This window comes from Ptychodera flava, chromosome 13, assembly GCF_041260155.1.
Source record: "Ptychodera flava strain L36383 chromosome 13, AS_Pfla_20210202, whole genome shotgun sequence".
In the NCBI taxonomy this organism is placed as follows: Eukaryota; Metazoa; Hemichordata; class Enteropneusta; family Ptychoderidae; genus Ptychodera; species Ptychodera flava.
The window spans coordinates 8,139,513-8,161,597 of record NC_091940.1 but is presented as its reverse complement, the minus strand read 5'-3'; the positions used below and the strand labels follow the sequence as shown (position 1 = coordinate 8,161,597).

At 37.5% G+C, this 22,085-nt stretch overlaps 1 protein-coding gene and 2 long non-coding RNA genes across 3 annotated transcripts; 1 reads left to right on the top strand and 2 right to left on the bottom strand.

Moving 5' to 3' along the window:
* Positions 1–240: 240 nt before the first annotated feature.
* On the top strand, positions 241–4,497 carry LOC139147309 (uncharacterized). Its single transcript, XR_011555700.1, has 2 exons — positions 241–370; positions 4,121–4,497. It is a non-coding gene; the product is annotated as an uncharacterized lncRNA (long non-coding RNA).
* A 524-nt stretch (positions 4,498–5,021) lies between these two features.
* Positions 5,022–13,506, bottom strand: LOC139147307 (histamine N-methyltransferase-like). The gene is made up of 4 exons (XM_070718356.1): positions 13,155–13,506; positions 9,480–9,690; positions 7,782–8,123; positions 5,022–7,524 (listed from the first exon to the last, which is right to left on the bottom strand). Exons 2-4 carry the CDS (start codon positions 9,676–9,678, stop codon positions 7,178–7,180), a joined length of 888 nt encoding a protein of 295 aa, XP_070574457.1. The 5' UTR covers positions 9,679–9,690; positions 13,155–13,506; the 3' UTR covers positions 5,022–7,177.
* Positions 13,507–15,622: 2,116 nt separating this feature from the next.
* LOC139147308 (uncharacterized) lies at positions 15,623–19,429 on the bottom strand. The gene is made up of 2 exons (XR_011555699.1): positions 19,180–19,429; positions 15,623–16,127 (listed from the first exon to the last, which is right to left on the bottom strand). It is a non-coding gene; the product is annotated as an uncharacterized lncRNA (long non-coding RNA).
* Positions 19,430–22,085: the final 2,656 nt, after the last annotated feature.

The following is a 22,085-nucleotide window of genomic DNA, read 5'->3' as shown; positions in this document are numbered from 1 at the left end:
CTAGGAATATATGTATAGCTTACATACGTAGGCCTATATCAAAGTCAGCAGAGTTGTCAATCATATACGGATTTAAAGCTTCACAATTGTGTAGGAAAAGGGCTGTTTCTTTACACTTTTAAAAGAAGAATTTCAGGGTCACATTTTACATGATGGCTATCTCCCTCATTTCAACCTGCCCACCCCTTTTAATAGGTGAACGCTCTCTAAGTTTAAAGGGTGACACGAGGTTGACCTTTCAATACATCGCCATTGTAGCAGTTATAGCGTCAGGAGGACAGGCGCTACAACAGTTAGCATCGAACTTACATTAGCCGTGGTCGTTAAACCCGTTCGAGTCATTGTACAAACAGTACATGTAATTCTGCAGGTATGAAACTTTTCCATAGGATCTATTTCTTGCCTGTTGCTTACTTCCAGCTAACTACAACTAACTCACTGTTTAGAATACGACCGGAGTATGACCTCGAGCATACGATTGCGTTCCAACAAATTGACTAGCTATGGAAAGCTGTCAGTGGCGGGGTCGGCTGCGTCTATGTGGGTCACCAAAAAAGGTCAACCCCGCCAGGCACCTTTTGAAAAGGAGCCCTAAACCTTGTAGTTTTCAAAATTTTGGAACGCTACAACAAAGCTCAATGTTGATTTCTCTTGGCGCACATGGCCTTTGATCTGGCGGTCTCAAATTCAAGCCGACTGTCTACAGCACCATTTTAGCTTTCTTAGTCATCTCACAAGATGGCGCTATGACCTCGAACGAAAGCGAGCAAATAACATGTATAAAGTTGATGTCCTGCAGGATTGATGTTCGTGGGGTGAGTCCTACAGGATACCACAGTGTACGATATCCCCGGGGGTATCATTTGTAAGACATTTCTCAAAATACCATTTCGGCATTGTTGAAAGAAAAATCTGCTGTGTACTATGGCATTTTCTTTCAATAATTTGTATTCTAATCAAATATGGGAACCCCAAGTGTTTGGATATTGATGATGTAGAAAATAAAATGAATATTTTCTGCTGGAGGGCCGAGATGTGTGTCCATCAGGGACTGTTAATTTCTTCGGATAGGGGTGTGTCAATGGTGGGAGGTCACTGTGGTTGTTTTGTTTTGTTAGGAGAGATCACTATGCTTTGCCCGAATGGAATGGGAGGGATGCGTCGTTGACTGGATAAACTGCAAAATCGTAATTTTCCATTTCATGCATTCTCTCAAATTAGAGTGCTTCTATTTGTTATGTTTTAAATGTATACAAACTTTCCGAAGTGCCGTCATGCTTAATACAGTAGAAGACTTCAGATCTCTGAGTATGTCGGTATGGGGAATGTTTTCCTCATTTATACAAAACCACTGTTTGATTCATTAGTACTCCAAACCATACCATCGCTTTTTTGTTTTTCTTTTGAATTTGTAAAATTGATTCGCAAGTAATATTTTATCGGCAGAATATTACATAGAGAATCATTTTCGGTAGTGTTTGTATACATGTGTTTCCAGTCCATGACCCGTGGCAGTCACGTTTTGTTTTATTCATGCGTTAAGACAGTCACAAATGTGTAAAGGTATGATATATTGAAATTATGATGAAATCTGAAATTTTTGTATTTTTGTGGCAATTTGTTTCTCAAAAACTACTCATCAACACGTGTTACAAGTAGTTATTCTCCAAATAACAAAGCGGGCCTCTTTCGGCCGTTAGGTTGCTTGTTCTTATAATATCATGTAGTTTCTTTTCAGAGAAAGACACAAATATCAGTACTGTGTTTCCCTCTGAAACCGAACTGGTAATCAGAAGTTGCAAGTTGTGTTTTGCATTGATTCAAAGCGGAACACGTTCAATTTTTTTTTTTTTTTTTTGATAATACACTTGTCAATGCAATCGGCTGGTAATTACTCTTACTTGACAAACATCAGCAGTTTTGTTTTTCCAAAAAGGAACAAGAATTTCATTCAACATTACATTTTTCGGTCACAAAGCAGTGTACTTACATCGAAGAGAGATACATTGTAGGATGAACTAACAATTTACTACCTGCATTATAATACGCAAATGCTCTACCCCCAATACAATCACTGCCCGGTGATTTTCCCGTGGCAAGATTGCCGATAATAATTCTAATTTCGTCAACATTTGTAAGCATCTCTTCGGTATAGGGAATGATGCCAAGTGAAATTTGTACAAACATACTATGCTTCACATTATTCACAGAATTCATGAGGCTATAAAAGTGATTATCCCACATATTTGCAATGTTTTGATCCCCTCAAGTTTTGCATCGTTTCCGCAAGTCGCTATGGGGACTTTCTTTAGTTCAAACTGGCAACAGCGGCCCAAAAACTTCTGTGCTTATTTTCCAGTAGGACATTGGCCATACTATTACTTCTGGCTTAGTCTATCCTACACTTTCTCAAGGAATATTTGAAAACTGATTTCATGCTAATAAGCATTTGCTCTGCAATCGGGCCAATCATTGGTTTCAAGTTTACCAGCTTATCTCCATGTAATGTAAGCAATACGCGCTGCACCTTGTGCTTCTTTGACAACATTATTCCAACCCGGTATTGAATGATAGCGCCTTTGGCTTGCTTGACGGAGTAGATCATCACTTGCATTGGTCAGTGCATTACAGATTGAGCTGTTATACGAAGAAATTTGACTAAAATGATGCCGTGTTGACAGCAGTCCGGATGTTTACAATAAATCAAAGGGTATCTGAAATTTGTGAGAAATTAGAAATCGCAAAGAACTGAACTTTGCTTTTTTTGATATCTAAATTATCAATCAACCAATCAATCCCCGTCCAGTCAGTCTGTTGACGGGTGTCACCGGAATTAATGTCACAGGAAAAATTCATTGTGGTAGTAAAGGCAAATTGACAAATGGGTGGCAGGTGCTCCGATGTAAAAAAAAAAAACTCATCAACAATTTGATATTTGGAAGTGCAGACGCCATTTACAGCCACTTACATGAGTGTCTCAGATCAAAGTGTGGAAGGGCTGCTAACATAGATCGAAACAGACAAAGGAAAGTGGTCTGATGTATAGAAATCATGGATAATTGAAATATCGGAAATGGAATTGTGACCCTGGATCGTGGATAAACAATGATCATTCCAAGATAATGTTTGTGGCGCATGAATCAATGAAATACATAAAATGGTCACCATTGTTTAATAAATGTAACCATGATCATTACAAAAAGAGGTATGTTCGTCTCCAAAATATACTGCTCTGTTTGAAACAGGCGTTCCAGTCTCACAGCATATATACGCATGGGGTTTAACAGTCAGTAACAATAGAATACAAAAGACTCCAATGACAAAAAAAAAGCATTTTATACCTTTTCCAAAAACCTCTTTCATTGTAGAGCATGTACGCATTCAGAATAAGTATTTGTTTGATCGTTACTTTGAAACAGCAATCCCATAATCCTATTTCATTACTTATTCATAGCTCAAACTTCGAAGTATTTTAGAATGACGCATTCTGTTATCTTCTTTTGTCACTGATTAACAATCAACTAACAATCAACATGGGTGTGAAGCCTGCAATTGGCAAGTCACTTTTGTACATTTCCGAGGTTCGTGTCGGAATTCGATTTTATTCATTTTTTCACCCACTATATACAATTCTTTATCTTGGGTTGACTTGGAAAATCTCTGGCGCTACCAGTAGTTTGACATAATTTATATTTTGTCATCCCAGCGCAACAGAATTCGTTAGCCCGCTAAGTCTGCCTCAACGAGATTAAAACCCAGTTTTTAGCTCGACTGTGGGATCGTACTACAACATGTAATTGACACGATCTCGAAGATTCTGACAGTGACACGCCCATGTCAAGTTCTGATCCTGTGGAAGATGCAATGGGCCAACATGTAACTAAAACTAAGGAAGAAGTTTTTATAGTTTCCTGTGATGTTTGTCTCATTGACAACATAGTGCACTAATATTGACGTACGGTTTTTACTTGAGCTAAAATTAATTATGAAACTTTGTTATAGAAACGTCGTCGCTCCTCTTCGATGACCATTTTGAATCAGCCAGCGAACATTCGCCTTATATATATAACATTCTGCACAGTTACTTAGTTTGAATTCCTTCTATCCAATTATGTTTTAGATTTGCCGATGTTCACTTTCACGACTAATTTGATCCAACACATGGTCATGGAAACGTTGGCGAAGTCATCAGCAGTTCTTTCGATCCGAAGCTTCCAGGATGCAGATGAGAACGACGTTAAGGAGATATTTCGAAGTGGGATGATTGGACACGCCATGGCTCTTTACATGGTCATCCTTAAAACGAAGATGTTTTTGGTCATCATACTTGTTACTCTGACTGTCACATATGTCTTTTTATCCATTTTTTTCTCGTTATTAAGTTTGATTGTGCTCCTGATTGTACTGTACGTTCTCTGTATCTATGATTTGCAATGGTACGTAGCCAGTCGACTAACCGGCGACCTTAATAACATACCTGTATTTTACATGAACAAACCAAGAAACCATATGTGGGTAGCAGAATGCGGCGGTAAAGTGGTCGGCACCGTCTCTGTTCGGGAGGACAGTAAAGACCCAACGAAGGCAGAACTTCTCACAATGAGCGTAGCCAGAAGCTACAGAAATTTGGGGATTGGAGCGAAGTTATTAGAAGCAGTCATTGACTTCTGTAGAAAACGGGCTTACACTGATCTATTCCTGTATACGGGAGAGTTTATGTCACATGCAAATAGGTTATATCAACGTAAAGGATTTCAGTTGCAAGCCATTGTTGATTACTACATTTTACTGATATTCAAGACTGACTCCAATCGTTATTCTATGAACCTGAAAGACTGTTATTGAAACTAAATTGTGTTTAATGGTTTCAGCTCAGTCGTATATTAACGGGACAATAGTTTTAACTTTTAATAAAATTTTTCATAATTTTTTTGATTCAGAAAATAAACACAAGACTCTTTCCCTAGCATATCGAAATAAGTAATTTTGATAACTTGTGTTACAAAGAAAATCATCTAGTCTATATTGATGCAAGCGTACACTCTCCAATTGGGTCACATCCCACCTTACGCAGAACTCGTCCTGATATTATACTACGAATCTTTAAATCATAAATGGATGTGTGACCCAAAGATTTTTTCCAACTTCTGTATCAGATGAGTTGCCTTACTCGTGCTCACGGAAAAGAATGCACTTTGCCGTATTTCTGAAATTGTTTATCACGCCTTACCAATGTGGTTGTAATACTGGACAGTCTTTCACAAAACTCAGTGTTTTAATTCAAGTGGTCGTCCCTCAGGATTTTCTATTCGGTAAAGCCACTCTCATCAAGAATGATTTGAACGAATGTAATATGAATGATCTATCATTTACCGAAATATTAATATTTGACTCTGTTTACTGGTATTTTTACTGATATCAGATTCACTTGTTAGATACCCACGAAAACATTTACTTAGGTATTTTCAAGACCCTAGCATGACAGTTCACATTACATTTTTGCAGTTTACCTTGAATCCACTACTCTGGTTGAACGCTGTGTTTACGGTCAACCTGATTTGATTAATTATGATAAGTAATTTCATGCAAAAATTGCAGGAACACTACAAACCACAAAGTTCCAAAGATGTGAGGTCATGAAAGGGATTATGGAAACGGATCATTAACTGCGAATATGAGTTTTCTGTTCATGCCAGGTTTGTAATTGTCCGATACAGATATCCACCATGCCGGGAGAATCGTGACGACTCTACATAATGTAGCTCGTGGCTTTCTTAATCTAGATACACCTGGCAACGCAGGAGAAGGAGCTCATTTTCAGCGTATTATTTGCAATAACAGGGCCCTATGTGAATATTGAAATGTTAGATACACTGTTAAACATCGATACTTTGATTGTAGTAGTGCTAGAAATATCTGGAGAGTGATTGAATGGATAGTTAATACTTTGTATCAGCAAAATATTGTAGATACTTTGGAAAATATTGTCAAGAATTTTATTTGCCAATGTACTGTCAACTAGAGAATTAATTAAATTGTGTTGATTGCAAAATAGTCAAATAACAAATGTTTATGTTTTTTCAATACAAATACTAAAATGTTATTCAAACAGGAACTCATAATACGTAATATTCTTAATTGAGTTTTTTGGCCTGTGTTTGTACTCTCTTTCTTTCCAGAATTTTAAAATCGAATAGTTTTCCCATAGAGACCCTCGATCATCCTATGGCATACTTACAATACAGAAAATGTATGCTAGTCTCAGGGTAGTTTTACGGACTGCTACCTCGAAACAAGTCATCCTACGTACAGGAGTTTGGATACTTGTTTAGCCAGACCAAAGAAAACATAGTTCACAGGGTCCAATGCGATATAGTCAAAATATTCAAGGTGGAAAAAGCCCCCAGAATATAACTTTACTATCGAAGACCATGAATTGCGAGTGTTTGTTTTCAACACAAACATGGCGCAAACATTCATAGGGGATACAGGTGGTCAAACGTCATTGCATTGTCTCACATCATTTTCTGCCATTTCTCAAAACGAGACAATAATTGAGATCATAAATTCAAACGACGAGATAAAGATTGTCCAGTACCAATACAGGAGCAACAGAGGAGAAACGAGACTGCGTGTAACGTATGCAATTTTATCTGATGATACTGACTGAAATGTTTGAGCATGAGTGCCATACACAAGGTGCAAACGCCCTGGCTGTTTTTTAACAAAAGAAAGATATTTTGTATTTTCCCGGAAAGCTACGAGGGCGTATAGAAGGAACCATGGCAAATTTTCTTACATTGGCCTCACTTGTTAACTCCAAGCATCCGGCACCCTGTTTTCGTCATTGCCTAAAGACATACACAGAAATTCTGAAGGAAATTCGTATGGCTGCATTCAGAGAAAGGAAAGACAATTTTAATCTACTGTCTATTTAATAGCAAAATCTCCGGAATAGCGCTTTTTCCGATTATTTTTCTAATATCGGCAGCAAAATATCCCCGGGCATAAGAGCCTTGTGACGGTCCATACGTCCACAAGCTGTAGATTTATCATATCCAAGAATCATCATATATGTCTGTCGACCTTAAATATTAAAAGTTGATCATTCATGGATAGTCTCGTGCTAAATAGTCTTGGCTGGTGCTTGATGTTAGACAATTCTATGGTTGACAAATCATACTTTTACAAAAACGCTGACTTCCTCATCTGCCGGGAAAAAGATATTACAACCTTCACGAAGGCAGCATTCGTTTAAAAGTGCCACTATGCTATCCACAATCTCCCTTGAAGCTGTCTTTCTGAAATCCAGTTTGTGGACGATGAAGTCAAGCATCTCGTTTCCAGCCTTCGACTCTTCCTCGAAGCATTCGTTCACCTTGACTTTTATGTCTCTGAGAATGATCTTACTCTGCGCTTCCGGGAGTTGTTGTTGCATCATTTCTCGCAGGGTGGCAGAGGGATGGTAAATTTCGGATGATCCATAAATTTGCCGAATCCTCCCAGAAATTTTAAGCCAGGCGCCTTCAAATGGAGAAAAGTAAACCAGTCTGATATGTATTGACCTGACGAACTACTTAACATATGGATATTCAGCTCATCATGCTTGAATTCTTTGAAGTCATATGAGAGTTCTGCTGTTCCATATAAAGTCAAATTCATAGAAGAACATGGACTGTAAGTACGCGTATATACATTCCCAAGTATTAACTTACATTTTTTAAATGTCAAGAATAAGGTTTACACTGAATGAAATATTTTGTACGGTAACATGGACTTACCAAAACCTGTAATATTGCATAATGTTCCACCTTCATTGAGTAGCCCATACAGCTTTCGAAAGACGATGCCAGGGTCTCGAAAATAGTAAGCACAGTGCTGGGTATGTATTACGTCGAACCTTTGGCCATCAGCAAACGTGTTAGCCTCTATTCCTTCAAGATATTTCTCTATGGTAACCGGATTGAACTTGAACTGAGTTGAATTCCATTTGCCTTCTTTATGTTTCGACACAACCAATTCCCGAAAGCACTGTATTTCTTCTTCCACAGGTTCAACAACAGTGTACTCTATCCGTACATATCTGCTTATCAGTGCTTCGATGATTGGTATATCACTTACTCCTGATAAAAAGAGATTGCTGTAGCAGAAGAGTCTTAAAACCAAATTTTATCACCTGTATCTAAAGTAGCAAATCATGTGATTGGCTACTTTATATAGGTGACAGAATGGTTCTACTCCGAATAAAAAGGACGCGCAATATTTACACAATCGATAAGCCCAAGGGACCACGTGACGGCGGTACAAACAAACGCATGTGTGTAAAGGTGAAAGGAAATACATGCATTTCTATGCGCGTCTGTGCGCATGATTTTGTTTGTACCATGGTTGATTCGGATTCCGGGTTTTGTCTATTCATGAAAATATATGCACAGATTTTCACTCTAGTGGCCAACAAAAAACAAACGCGCACAAGTGTTGCAAGGAGCCGTCGACTTTTGGGAGTAATCATGATAGACACGCCTCTTTTACGATTTATGGATAATGCAAATTTGAGATGACCGCCGCGTGGTGTTAAAGGGGCAGGTTTTCATCAACTTTATCTCTGAACCAATTGATTGTATACATCTTTAAAAGGAGAATAAATGACTGAACCCACATAAACAGTCAATGTTAACAACCACTATTAAATGCAAGAACCAGGGATTGAATACTGTGCCTTTAAAGGGATTAGTGAATTCTTGTAATCACAGCATTTGTAAAAACAACCATACCTGTGAGGTCGATACTTCCACGGGAAGTTAATCACTAATCACAAGTGGCTGACTTTGTATGTGAAAGACCACTTACAGTTTACATATCAAAAAATTAGATGATACATAGCAACACATTGTAAAGGATAATACATGTAAGGTCTTGATCAAGAAACAATCTCAACACAAGTGGAGGTGTACAAGAGTTTCCTATTATCATACTTCTCTCTCCATAGCTTTGCCAACAGCATCAATGAAAACAGGAATGTCACAATGCTACTTTAAACTATAAGTAAGATAAGCGATGGTGATGGAAATAATTTAGGATTACGGGTGTACATTTACGCTTAGTTTGAAATAATATTCACCAACTTTACAATAAGGTTAAATATCTGTTTAGCAAATATGAAACCAAACGAGTGAAGGTAGGCAACGAAAGTATATTTTCTGTACTATGTCTAACCTATCCAGATAGACATGGAGACTCGGAAGATTGGCCCAGCTTACATAGACCAATCAACCGAGAAGGCATGTCACATTACTTTCAATCCCTCTTGCAAGATTGTGCAATGTCTACAAAAAAGACGTACACTATCTTTTTGGTAGACATTGCATAATCCTGCAAGAGGAATTGAAGTCCACCAGTGTAAATCCTTTCACAAATATCAATATTCATTCTATTTTCCTTATTTAAAATGGTATCACCGTAGTGTTTGAAAAACTTACCATTCGACGTACCGATTGCAAGGACTTGCAATGCAGAATTCGAATCTTTAACTTTACAAAACTCGAAGTTTCCAAAAATCTTCTTGATACTTGTCTGTCGACGTTCGTGCAAAAGATTGTAGCCATATTTCTTCATTGTCAGAAACCTTGCAAAGTATTCTTTTTCATATAGGCATAAGGTTTTCACCTCTTGCGCCATACTCCTCTACATCTGCAAAAACAAGAGGAGTCAGACAAAAGCTTTTGGTTCAATGGTCATTACAGAGTCGCCCTATCTAGTTTCATGACAATTTAAAGGGACAAAGTCGGCCATTTTTATGAATTTTGTTTGATGCAAGATACTTCTTATATTGTTTGACATGGTGAAAGATACTGAATAAATAGGTGGCCATGCACATATTCGACTAAGGTTTTAGACAAACAAAATGAAACCATCGCAAAAATGAATTAATGGTCATGACCATTAATTCATTTTCGCGATGGTTTTATGTATCGTGTCTAAAACAGGGGTCAAATATATGCATGGTCACCCATTCATTCAGTATCTTTCACCATGTCAAACAATAGAAGAAGTATCTCGTATTAAACAAAATTCATGAAAAATGGCCGACTTTGTCCCTTTAAAGAACTGCTTCATGAACTTGTGAGTGTAGAATGAACTGTGTAGATCAGAGAGCTTAATTCTGCAGTCTGGCATTTACCAATAGGGTTCATTTTTTTCGCGGTTTGCATATCAGTGAAGACCAACAGATGGCAAAACCGTTGTTTACCAGCAGTGACGAGAACCCAACCACTGAGACGACCACACCCGATGCAATTATTAAATTTGCCAATATATAGATCATACGACTAAATAGCACCACAATTGAAAGATTTGGAAAGAGTGTATGAAAAATATTAGCCAGCCGGCTGTTTGGCTGGTCAGATTACGTATCATGATAAAATGTCTACTTCGTGCCATACTTGCAGCCTGAACGGGTTAGTTTTGGGTTTAATTATCATTATTAAAGAAGTTGTGTACATAACACGCTTCAAAAGGCCTGTACAGACAAGTTCGGCAAATTTTGCGTATTGCAAATAATGTTTAGACTTACACATAGCCATTCTGTGATAAATAAAATAATTTCATCGATTTACTTTCCCGTTTCATAGAGCGATATGTATGTATGTACGTGTATGTGTGTGCTTGAATGTATATGTATGTATATATATATAGAGACAGACAGACAGACAGACAGACAGATAGATAGATAGATAGATAGATAGATAGATAGATAGATAGATAGATAGATAGATAGATAGATAGATGTGTGTTTGTGTAATTAGTAATTTTATTTATTAATTACTAATTATTTATAACGTCTTCCTTTAGTATCAAGCACTGTAATTTCCAATGAGGACATTTAATCTTTTGATGTATTGCGTTCATTCGACATCCTTTTGAGTATCGGATACGCAGAAATCAGTACAACAGGCAGAGCTTTATTTATTCATGACCCTTATAGACCTTAAATGCCAAATAAATGTTATTGAAACGAAATAAAAAACGTTTTGCTATTGGCCTATATGCGCCAATATGGTCGAACGTGTCCCTGGCCTGAGAATGTCTAGATACTACTAAATGACGTGTGTTTACTGATGATTGCAGGCCAACATCGTGAAGTTGATGCGTATTTGCAGATAGATTTTATAGACTGTAGCGTCGTGTCGGCAGCCGCTTGAGCGTGTTGTGAGAGAAATTTCAAACAGTAGAGCGAAACTTTAAACAGTGAGGAGAATTGTCGTTTTCGGCCACGGTAGTACCGTTTGTGGTAGTCATCTGGGGAGAATTCAGAGATGTGGCGTATCGATCGCGCTCGTGTAGGCCTTAGGGACCATCGCCGAGGTCGACAGATAACACGCCACAGAACGGCTGTGTATTAACAGCTCGCTGCAGCTCGGCAGCTCGAACGTTCCGCATCAGACCTGGTTCCGCATCAAGGTTAGTCGTGGGCCGACAAAAGACAATTACAGTAAGACACGGTACCTTCACAAAAGGGACAGTGAGTAAGATGACCTAGCGTGTACAGTTGGGGCTTACATGTAATCACATACAAGTATGTAAACTTTCTGGTAGTGGGTCGCACCTGCCGCAAATACACCTAGTGAGAATCTCTAGTTTGCTGCTAGCCCTGCGTACGATGCTTTGTGTTCCCGGCTTAATACGGCCTCCCAGTCCCATAACGCCGGGAACATAGCATCGTATCGTACGCAGGGCAAGCGTGCTGGGGGCAGTGGCGAGGCGGGGGAGACCCGATCCAAGCTTGACCTCGAACATTTGTTTGCATTGCAAATAAGCTGAAAATCGACCTTCCTGCAACACTCTATGGGTTGAGTCATTGTTTTAATTGATGCCAGCAGCCGATTTTATTGGGCTAACACAGCAGGGATATAATTAAATCAGTGATATTGTTTATATCAAAGCAAGCATCCAGTCTCAATGAGATAGCGTATAAAAGGCGGAAAGATGACTCTGTAACTAAACACCAAGCCAAGACAACTTCAGGAAATACAATGCCACTGCAGAGTTTCTGTGTTTTATATTGAGTAAAAACAACAAAGTTTATGTGTCATTCATCATCGTTTATTAAATCATATGGAAGCCAGAACTCGGCAATTTCTTTTGATGCAGAAATACATAATACTTGGATATTATACAAAATGATAAAATTTGTATCAAACCATACTACTTTTCTTTGTTCGCTGGACAACTTTGACCAATGTTCTGAGAAGCAAAGTTGACAAAAGACGTTCTAAAACAAAGTTCAGACAAAGTTCAGTACATGCTTACTGAATTTTGTAATGTTCAATATGTCCCAAAGTTAAAAAGTCTGAAGAGAACTGGGAGTAGTAATATTGATTTTACTGATGGGTTAATAGTTCAGAGTTTAGTCTGTTTGCCTATGGCAAATTACAGCGGCCCTCTGTTGAGGGACTGTGAAAATACTAATCATGTAACGCTTACAGTAAATAAATAAATAGAGCCTGTGATATTTGTCTGAGTCTAGGGATGGTGTAGGATTTCAAGGGGCAACTCAATTATGTGTAGAGTGGTGGCTGTACTGTTGCAGGAACATGTGAAGTGATTGCAGTTTTGTTTCAGTAAAAGTGAATTGTTTCCACAATAAATAGTTTTTTCCACACAGACTTTTTTTTTTTTTTTATTTATTGTAAAGCACAAAGAAACTCAACCACAAGGTTGCAAACTCTGATGATTTTTTAAGTTGTCTGTGCTTTGTGTCAGTTGTAGAATCATCTCCCCGGCGTTATCTCATTGAGACTGGCTGCCTGCTTTGATATAAACAATGTCGCAGATTTAATTACATCCCTACTGTGTTAATAGCCTAGTATAATCATCTGCTCACATCAGTAAAAACAAAGTCTCAACCGACAGAGTGTTGCAGGAAGGTCGATTTGCATTGCAAATAAGTTGTCCAACGAGCAGCGCTTCACGATCTGAAAAGTACGGTGCTCTTTTTATTATCAACTGCAAGTCACAGTCGCTTGTGAACGATACGCGGTAGTCAATGTGTAATATGAATTAGACATGAATTCACAAGCGACTGTGCTGCAAGTTGCACGTTTGAGGTACTGGACTTCATGTAACATCGACCAGGTTGATCGAACCACACTCACTTGTTGGCTGAAAGTACAATGACTTTGGGTACACGCACTCTCCAACGTTGTGGCCACGATTCTATGTCGATCATAAAAAAGTAGCTGCAGCTGGTTGTTTGCACGCGTTAGCGAAGCTACTGATCTAAGCTTACTCTTCTACAGGAACAAGTACCCTTCTTGTGTTTGAAGATGTCGTCGTTTGGGTCCTTCTATAGCAACGTAAACCAACAAGCGATCTCAAACATAAGCTTACAAGCGACGAATAACCATGACGGCAGTGGGCAAAATAAATAATCCAACCCGAATTATGGCACCCTTAGCTTGGCGCTCTTCATGTCGTGTGTCAGCATATATTGCAACGCTGTAATACAAAAGAACACTCACCAAGTTGTTGACAGGTCAAGGTCATCTTGACCATGTAAAGGAATAGAGCCTCTGCTCCCAGCTACAATTACTGTTCTACATTATGCGACATGCCATACGTTAATTTCAACTCTGATAAGAGGAACAATCGAGGGGATGACCAATAAGCATTCGTTACGTAAAATAGCAGTTTAATAGAATACACACATCCAAAACACTAATCGACCGAAATTAAATGTCTCACACATATTGAATTTGAAACAGAAATCCCCAAACGACTTTATGTGTTCGGAGTTATCAAGCCAATAAATCTGGTTCATTAATCGTGGAATTCAAATTGTTACGTTGCATAATATTTTGTTCTCTATTGTGTTATTTATCAAACCAAACTTCAATCTAATTTTAATTCCCAATATCAGATCTGATCATTTATAAATAGGCCTATACAGTTTTCAGATTGTCAACACAGTGCATAGCTTTAATATGCAGTTTATCTGAGATAAAATTTATGATGACAGTTTTTTAGAGAGGCATAGTCGCTGATTTTCTCGTATGAGCATTCTCATGTTTTCGACCAACGAACGTGCCTTATACATTATATTATGCACATGTACTTGGTGTTGCATAATTGTTTAATCCAATCACTTTTTCAGATTTTCCAATTGACTTTCTTACCGACAGAAACCAGCATCATGGGCAAAGAAACACTTGCCGAATCATCGGCATCGTTTTCAGTCCGAAGCTTCCAGGATGCAGACGAGAAAATCTCCAAGGAGATATTTCGAAGCGGGATAATGGAATACGCTATGACGATTTATAGAGGCATCCTTCAAAGGAGGTCATTTTGGACGGCCACACTAGTTGCTCTTACCATCACATATGTCTTTCTATCCGTTTATTTGATGTTGCTTACTTGGCTGGTGCTCCTACTTGTGCTGTACATTTTCATCATCTATGCCTTGCAACATTACGTATCTGATAGACTTAGCGGCGACCTTCACAACATACGGGCAATTTACATGAACAAACCAAGAAACCATATGTGGGTAGCAGAATGCGGCAGTAAAGTGGTCGGCACCGTCTGTGTTCGGGAGGACAGTAAAGACCCAACGAAGGCACAGCTTCTCACAATGAGCGTAGCCAGAGGCTACAGAAATTTGGGGATTGGAGCGAAGTTATTAGAAACAGTCATTGACTTCTGTAGAGAACGGGCTTACACTGATCTATTCCTGTATACGGCAGAGTTTATGTTACATGCAAATAGGTTATATCAACGTAAAGGATTTCAGTTACAAGGCATTGTTTATCGCAATATTGTAGTTATCAAGTCTACCACCTTTCTTTATACAATGAATCTGAAAAGTCGCCATGAAAACTAAATTCAGCCTGTTTATGATTTCGGCACTGTCGTATATTAAATGGGCCATAACTTTAACTTTTGACAATAATGTCATTTTTGTTCCAGAGAATAAACACATCTTCTGTTTCTATTAAAAGCATGTTTAATTGTGCAAACATCAAATACATTTAGGCAGTAAGTTTGATAAAAAGTTCTTATCATCATGAATATAAGAAAAATATAATTTTTAAGGCGCAAACTGTTTGCTTTGGAAATATACGTTCACAAAGTGGATGCCATATTTGCAATCAGAAATATTAAATACCTTTATGGTGCAAGTTTGATGAATGTTCAAGTTCTTGTATTATGATTGTAAGAAAATTTCAATTTTGGCAGCCAGATCGGTTGCCATGGTAATATTTGCCCATATAATAGAAGGCATTTTTATCAGCGCCCCAAAATTACCCTATACCGATCTAACAATCATACTTTATCTTCTGGAAGCCCAGGGCCGTGTCTCTCCGGATAGCCGTTATATGCAGGTTAGGGTAATAGTTTCACATTGGTCTTGGGTGTGTGGTGACTGCTACGCAAACCAGCCGTTTACGAGATTGCCATTCAGAGAGACCACATCTACTTGTTCGTCATGATATTTCATAGAGGTACACAATCAATAGAGCTTAATTAGAGAGATAACGGTGTGATTATCCAGTTTAATGTTACTGCATGGTAATGACAATCTCACTATACGCCTGAAGTACAGAGGTACTTATTGATTTGCAAATGGTTTATGAGCAAGATTTTATTCTTACAATAATATTGAATATTCTCATAATTACAAGTTACACATGAGACCTTAGATTACTAAAGTATAAGCTAGTTGTAAAATTTCGATAGAATGAAATCACTGGTGCCGATCGATGTATTGTTTCTCCCTTGTATAGCAAGTCTTTTCAAAGGAATTACGATTTCTACAGCATCATGATTATTTGTAGATTTAATATCGGCCAACAAGACCCGACGTTCGGGATCAGAACTACATCTATCTGGGCATGCGCAGAAGTTGTCCTAATTGTAATTGAACATGTCAGTATGTAAGAAATAAACTCCATCGATTTTTTTAAAGACTGCGAGAGATTTTCCTGAACCGATACAAGTGCCATCTTTCTTGAACTTTTTAAAACTGGCGACCTCGTACGCATATTCTCCCTCTGGCACGAACTCTTCGGTCTTCACGTCAAATGTTTCTATTCCTTCGGCCTTCATACCACGAAACACCTCTTCAACAGCTGCAAAAGAAAGCAGTTTATTTTAAGCTTAATAAATACCATCGTTTGATTTGGCGAAAATGTTATCAAATTTCGCTCACTCCTCATTTACATTTGGAACTGTCTAAGATTGTTGCTTACTATGACAAGTTCAGCACATGAAAATGTCCTTCACATATTCTTCAAATATCCATCAAATCCCTCTTCCCTGTCCCCGCCTCTCAATGACATTTCAAATGTAATTCTTCGCTTGCAAATTGAATATGAAATTATGACTATCTCAACGCTGAAGGAGAGAATGAAAATTTCTGACTGTGCTGAGAAATGTTACACTAACTCAAGGAGACATTTGGTCAGTGACCGCCATGATATTTAAATAATGCTAATCACGATGGGCTGAAAAAATACAACAAAATAAAGAAACAAAATAACCTTAAATCCCCCCACCAAGTTTTTCCTGTCCTTAATCTCTTCCAAAAGGGATGCTGTGAGGCTTTCATTTGACTGGACTTGCTTTGTTTTATTGTTTTTTGTAATTTTATTTGAGCTCACAATATGTATAAACAACAAAAAAGGAGTTTGCACTTGCATCATAGACACTTGAGCGGAAAAATCAATGCTTGCATTATTTATTGCATTATTTATTGTGACACGCAGCAAGATGGCAAGGCAAGTTTAGTTTTCGTAATTCTCCATACACTTTATACCGTGAGTGGCTGACTTATGTTTTTAAATGAAAATGGACCAAACGTGGCCTGACAAGATTTTTTTCATATGAAATTTTAGAAACGTGGTAATATTTTTTTTCAAATTTTCAAGCGTAACTATAATTGATCGTGTAGAAACGTCAGTAATATAACATTGCACAACTTTAGTTGAAAATTAAAGTCATGCAAGTAATACGAAATGATGCATTCAGGTTAGTTGAGCTGATTTCTTTATTAACATTTGAATAACTGAATCACTTGTTTAAAGTGGAGAATGTTCAATATGTTTTTCCCTTGCACATGATTATGACCCAAGGCACAAAACTCAACTCTCTCTCTCTCTCTCTCTCTCTCTCTCTCTCTCTCTCTCTCTCTCCTCTCTCTCCTCTCTCTCTCTCTCTCTCTCTCTCTCTCTCTCTCTCTCTCTCTCTCGTACTCGTCAGAGTATAAACCTCTATCCATACCAAAATTTAACTCAAATATTGAAAGATTAGGAGAGTATAATCATGGATCGTTACAGTTTTTAAAATTACTTTTCTGATCAAAGAAACTATTAACAGATGTTACAGCAATGGGACATTGAAGTTCCCATGACAGCATCGTCAGGAAAATGGTACGTTTTTGAAGTACTTTTTGATGTGACCCTTCGTCCCCAGTCATTCTTAATAGAATAGTCCTAATTTTAGGTCACATCTGCCATTGCTTAGTTTCATTCACGTCCATGATGTTGGTTTTCATCCTCTATACATGCAATTTCATTTATTGAAGTAATTATCCGTCATCTGTGAGAAAATTTACCGTTGACTGTTACAATTTTCACTGCTATGTTCTTGTTTACACAAGATGCTGACCGTTTGATATTGAAAGTTTTGTTGTTTTGCGTACAGCAAAAGCATGTACACAGTTCACATTCACAGGCGTGATGTTTTCTGGGTAGTTTCTATAAGTGTAGTTTATGCTACGTTCTGATGTTCTCTTCGGTGATTAGGCTACGGAAGAGAACATCAGAACGTAGCATAAACTACACTTATAGAACTACCCAGAAAACATCACGCCTGTGTTCACATTATGATGATCAGCATACATCACACGTTTATGATTAACGCGAAAGGTTCACCAAATTGTCACGGTTGTATCAAGGCTTTGTGTTATCAGTTTGATTTGAGACAGCGATATAAAATACCGTGTCAGTTACGCTCGGAAATCATCGCTGAGTTTTGCGGCCTTTTGATTGTTGTTATCCATCAATGTAATCGTGGCCTGCCAGTTCATGAGATCGTGAGAATATTGTCAGAATATATTTGTCTTTTACAAGTTATTTGGATGAAAGTGGATTTTTGAAAGTAATTGAAAGTTTAAGTGGTGGTTTGCAATATTCATGCATAAATTAGCATAAATTAAACTTGTATGGCAGATCATTTTATGGTCGGGACTTCCATTAAACTCTTGTCTCAGGTGGTGTTGAAATTCGATAAATGATATTTGTTTTGGTGGGGACACTTTGAAACCATACAATGGAATAAAGATCTGAGTGAAAGTTCGCCTGAAGATTGTGAGATGCATGAAACTTAAGTAACATACATGTACTTGTAAGCATATTATTATTTATGACATCCTGTACTTTTGATGTCATTATGTATGTATGTATGTATGTATGTATGTATGTATGTATATATCTATGTATCTATGTGTCTCAGGAAGGAGTGGTTACTCACATTACTTTGATGGGACCAGAGGCGTTTACTCACGTGCACATTTTGCAAATGGAATAAAGATCTGAGTGAAAGTTCGCCTGAAGATTGTGAGATGCATGAAACTTAAGTAACAGACATGTACTTGTAAGCATATTATTATTTATGACATCCTGTACTTTTGATGTCATTATGTATGTATGTATGTATGTATGTATGTATGTATCTATGTATCTATGTATGTATATATCTATGTATCTATGTGTCTCAGGAAGGAGTGTTTACTCACATTACTTTGATGGGACCAGAGGCGTTTACTCACGTGCACATTTTGCAAATGTTGCAGCCGTGAAATTCTTCTTATCTCTAGGCCATATGATCTTATGACCTGACCTAACCTTTATCTCAGCTGAACTACATATTATGTCCTTCAACCCACAATATCACGCGATGGCAATAGCTTGTGATGTATAACTTCCCTGACCTCGACGCCATAACCCGAACATGATGACGTCATATGCTAACTTTGTCTGAAATTGCCCTTTCTGTTTCCCCCAAAATACGAAATAAAATATGTTTAATGAATGTAACTGAAAAGAGTTTAGAACAGTATAACACATGTACAGACTCTGAGATGAGTTGCATGTTGGTAAAAGAAGTACACATATACTGTACCTTTGCGACCCGTTTTGCATTCCATACCAGGGGCCATTATCTTGCAGTCTTCAGTGTAGAGCTCAGAGAGTGACTTCAAATCGCCCGATTCGTAAAACTTCATGAACTTATTTGGTACGGATTTTTCGTCGGCCATCACGCAATTTTAATTCCTTACTTCGAACCAGTTCAAATTCTATGATGTGCTGTCTCGAGTCCCAAGTGACCTACTATAACAGTGACGGAAAAGAGGGTGGACTGAGTGCACGTGTCAGAACAATATTTACATTAACACCTACGTAAAGGGGAGAGTTCAAACTGACATGACTCAGTGTACGTATGTATACGTTCATGATTAAATATCATCCTATGAAATTGAAAATGATGCATACATAACATTATTTCATGAGAAGGTACCTGCATTTGGCCATTATGTAAAGGGTCAAAGTCGCTATGTAAAAGCTGTTTTTTTCAAATTGTTTTTCTTTGATGTAAACAGTAGTTTGTGTTTGACTTCTTGAAATATGCTGAAACACTAGTCATCTGTGAACACCTTAAATCAGCTTACAGCCAGACAGATTTGAAAATTCAGTGAAACATTTTACCGTCTGTGCCAAAGAGTCAAGTGTAAAACTCTCACTATTTACGACTGAACATAAAAACTACAGTTAGGGGACCCCTACATAAAATTTTGACCTCATGCAAGCTTTTTAATGAAATTTTCATAGGCGATGCTTTTCATATCGATAAGCATAGCAGCTTTCCCCTACACTGTGATGCCATAGGAGAGCAAGTCGGAAGAGGAAAAATTCATTTTGTTTGGAGGTCATGAACGAAATCATTTGTTTTCATTCAGCAAAGGGATAATTGTTGACACTCTTGCAGCTATAAGCTTATACCGTCACCATTTCGTACACTGACTCTGTGCAAGTATTTCATGTTTTCTTGATTTCTTGATATCACAAAAACATCAAAAAAGAACAACTTTGTCTCTTACAGTCTTATATTGTCTCTATTATAGATAGAAGTCGCATTCTTCGACCATGTTTATTTATAATACAATTTTTATCTATTTCGTTTCTTCCAGTTGCTTTTACATGTAATTGTAAATGTTTTCTTTATTTCTATTTGTCTACGTTATTTCGAGTTTTTACAGATTTGTTTTTGGCTGAAGACATGGCGTGTCTGCCACGAATTTCAGAATATTTACTTCAAGACACTGGCTGTACTTGATTTGATCAAATTCACGTTTAAGTAGCAGCAGAATCCGTGGCAAAACGCGTCCAACGGTTATTCTTTTTTTTATACAAAGAAAGGAAAACAAGAAAACTGCTATCACATACTGTTTTTCAGCTTTCTCAGCTTTTGTGAAAAGTTCGTTTAAGTTCCTTTTTCGTGTTTTCGCTTTTCTCTCCTGTATACATATTTACAAAACAGGGAGCCCTACTTTCTACAGAGTGGTCTAGGTTCGTCCATTCATTTTACGAATTTTACAACAAAACACAAAATTGACAGTGCAGAGATATTTTAGCTTCTTTTTTTAACGCGCACTCTCATGGAGGGCGTACTTATCAAGAGTTCGTTATATAACATGGACCAGTTTGTTATTGGTAGGTTTGTTTATAATCATTTATAATTTCGATACATTTCTTTTATAATAATGTTAAATTGCTATGGCAACCTTTCTTGGAAGCTCTGATTAAGTTATCGTATACGGCTACTTTTGCAGCAAATGCTTATATCAACAGTTGTCACACTCGACAGTGCAAACAATGAAATGTAGCTACTTTAAGTATCAATCAGTAAAATACAACTAAAATATTGTTTCCTTGCTCTAGAATTATAATCTATTGGCCGTAATTCTTGTAACTCAGAGCGAATTGCTTTTGGTACAATATTTCGACTGAATCAGTGGATCTGTTAAGTCATCGCACTCTTCACAATCACACAACAGCTGATGAAGGCTGAGTGATTCAGTCGAAATATTCTACCGAAAGCAACTCGCTCTGAGTTACAGGAATTATGGCAAATAGAATCAATAAAATGACTTAGTTTTGTGTTGATACCTTCCCGTTTATTTTGACTGCGGCCCTTTCCTTAATCTGACTTAAACTAAGTTACATGTTGTCAGATGGAAGAACTAGAGCAAAGTTTCCTGCCAAAAGCGATGCAGACAATCATAGGAAGTAGTGATTGTATTCGACACCGAACTTAGATTCGATTTCGGATTCGGTTTTGAGTTCGAGGGACTGATCGTAACTTTAATATTCCAACTATATTTTCTACTATTTCTAGTCATTTAATGCCCTTTTTGTTATTAAAATATGATTTAACTGTACAGCGTGGCTGCATATTAAGTATGCATTATACAGTATAAATATTGCCTGTATATCTTCATAAAAATGAATTTTGGGACAAATAAGAAAATAGTGCATTTTGCTATAATTTCCTTGGCATAACTGAATCAGAGCATCCAAGAAAGGTTGCCATGGCAATTTGACATTATTATCAAAGAAATGCATCGAAACTATAAATAATTATGCACAAACCTATCCACTATGAACAATAACAAATTGGTCCATGTTATATAACGAACTCTTGAGTTGATAAATACGCCCCCATGAGAATGCGCGTCATAAAAATAAGCTAAAATATCTCTGCACTGTCAATTTTGCGTTATGTTTTAAAATTTGTAAAATGAATGGACGCACCTAGACCACTCTGTAGAAAGTAGGGCTCCCTGTTTAGTTAATACGTAAACAGGAGAGAAAAGCAAAAACATGAAAAAGGAACTGACATGTACTTTTCACTTCTTCAACAAATGCAGAAAAACAGTATACGATAGCAATTTTCTTGTTTTCATCCTTTTATATCAAAAAGGAATAACTGTTGGACGCGTTTTGCCACGGATTCAGCAGCGTATTCCT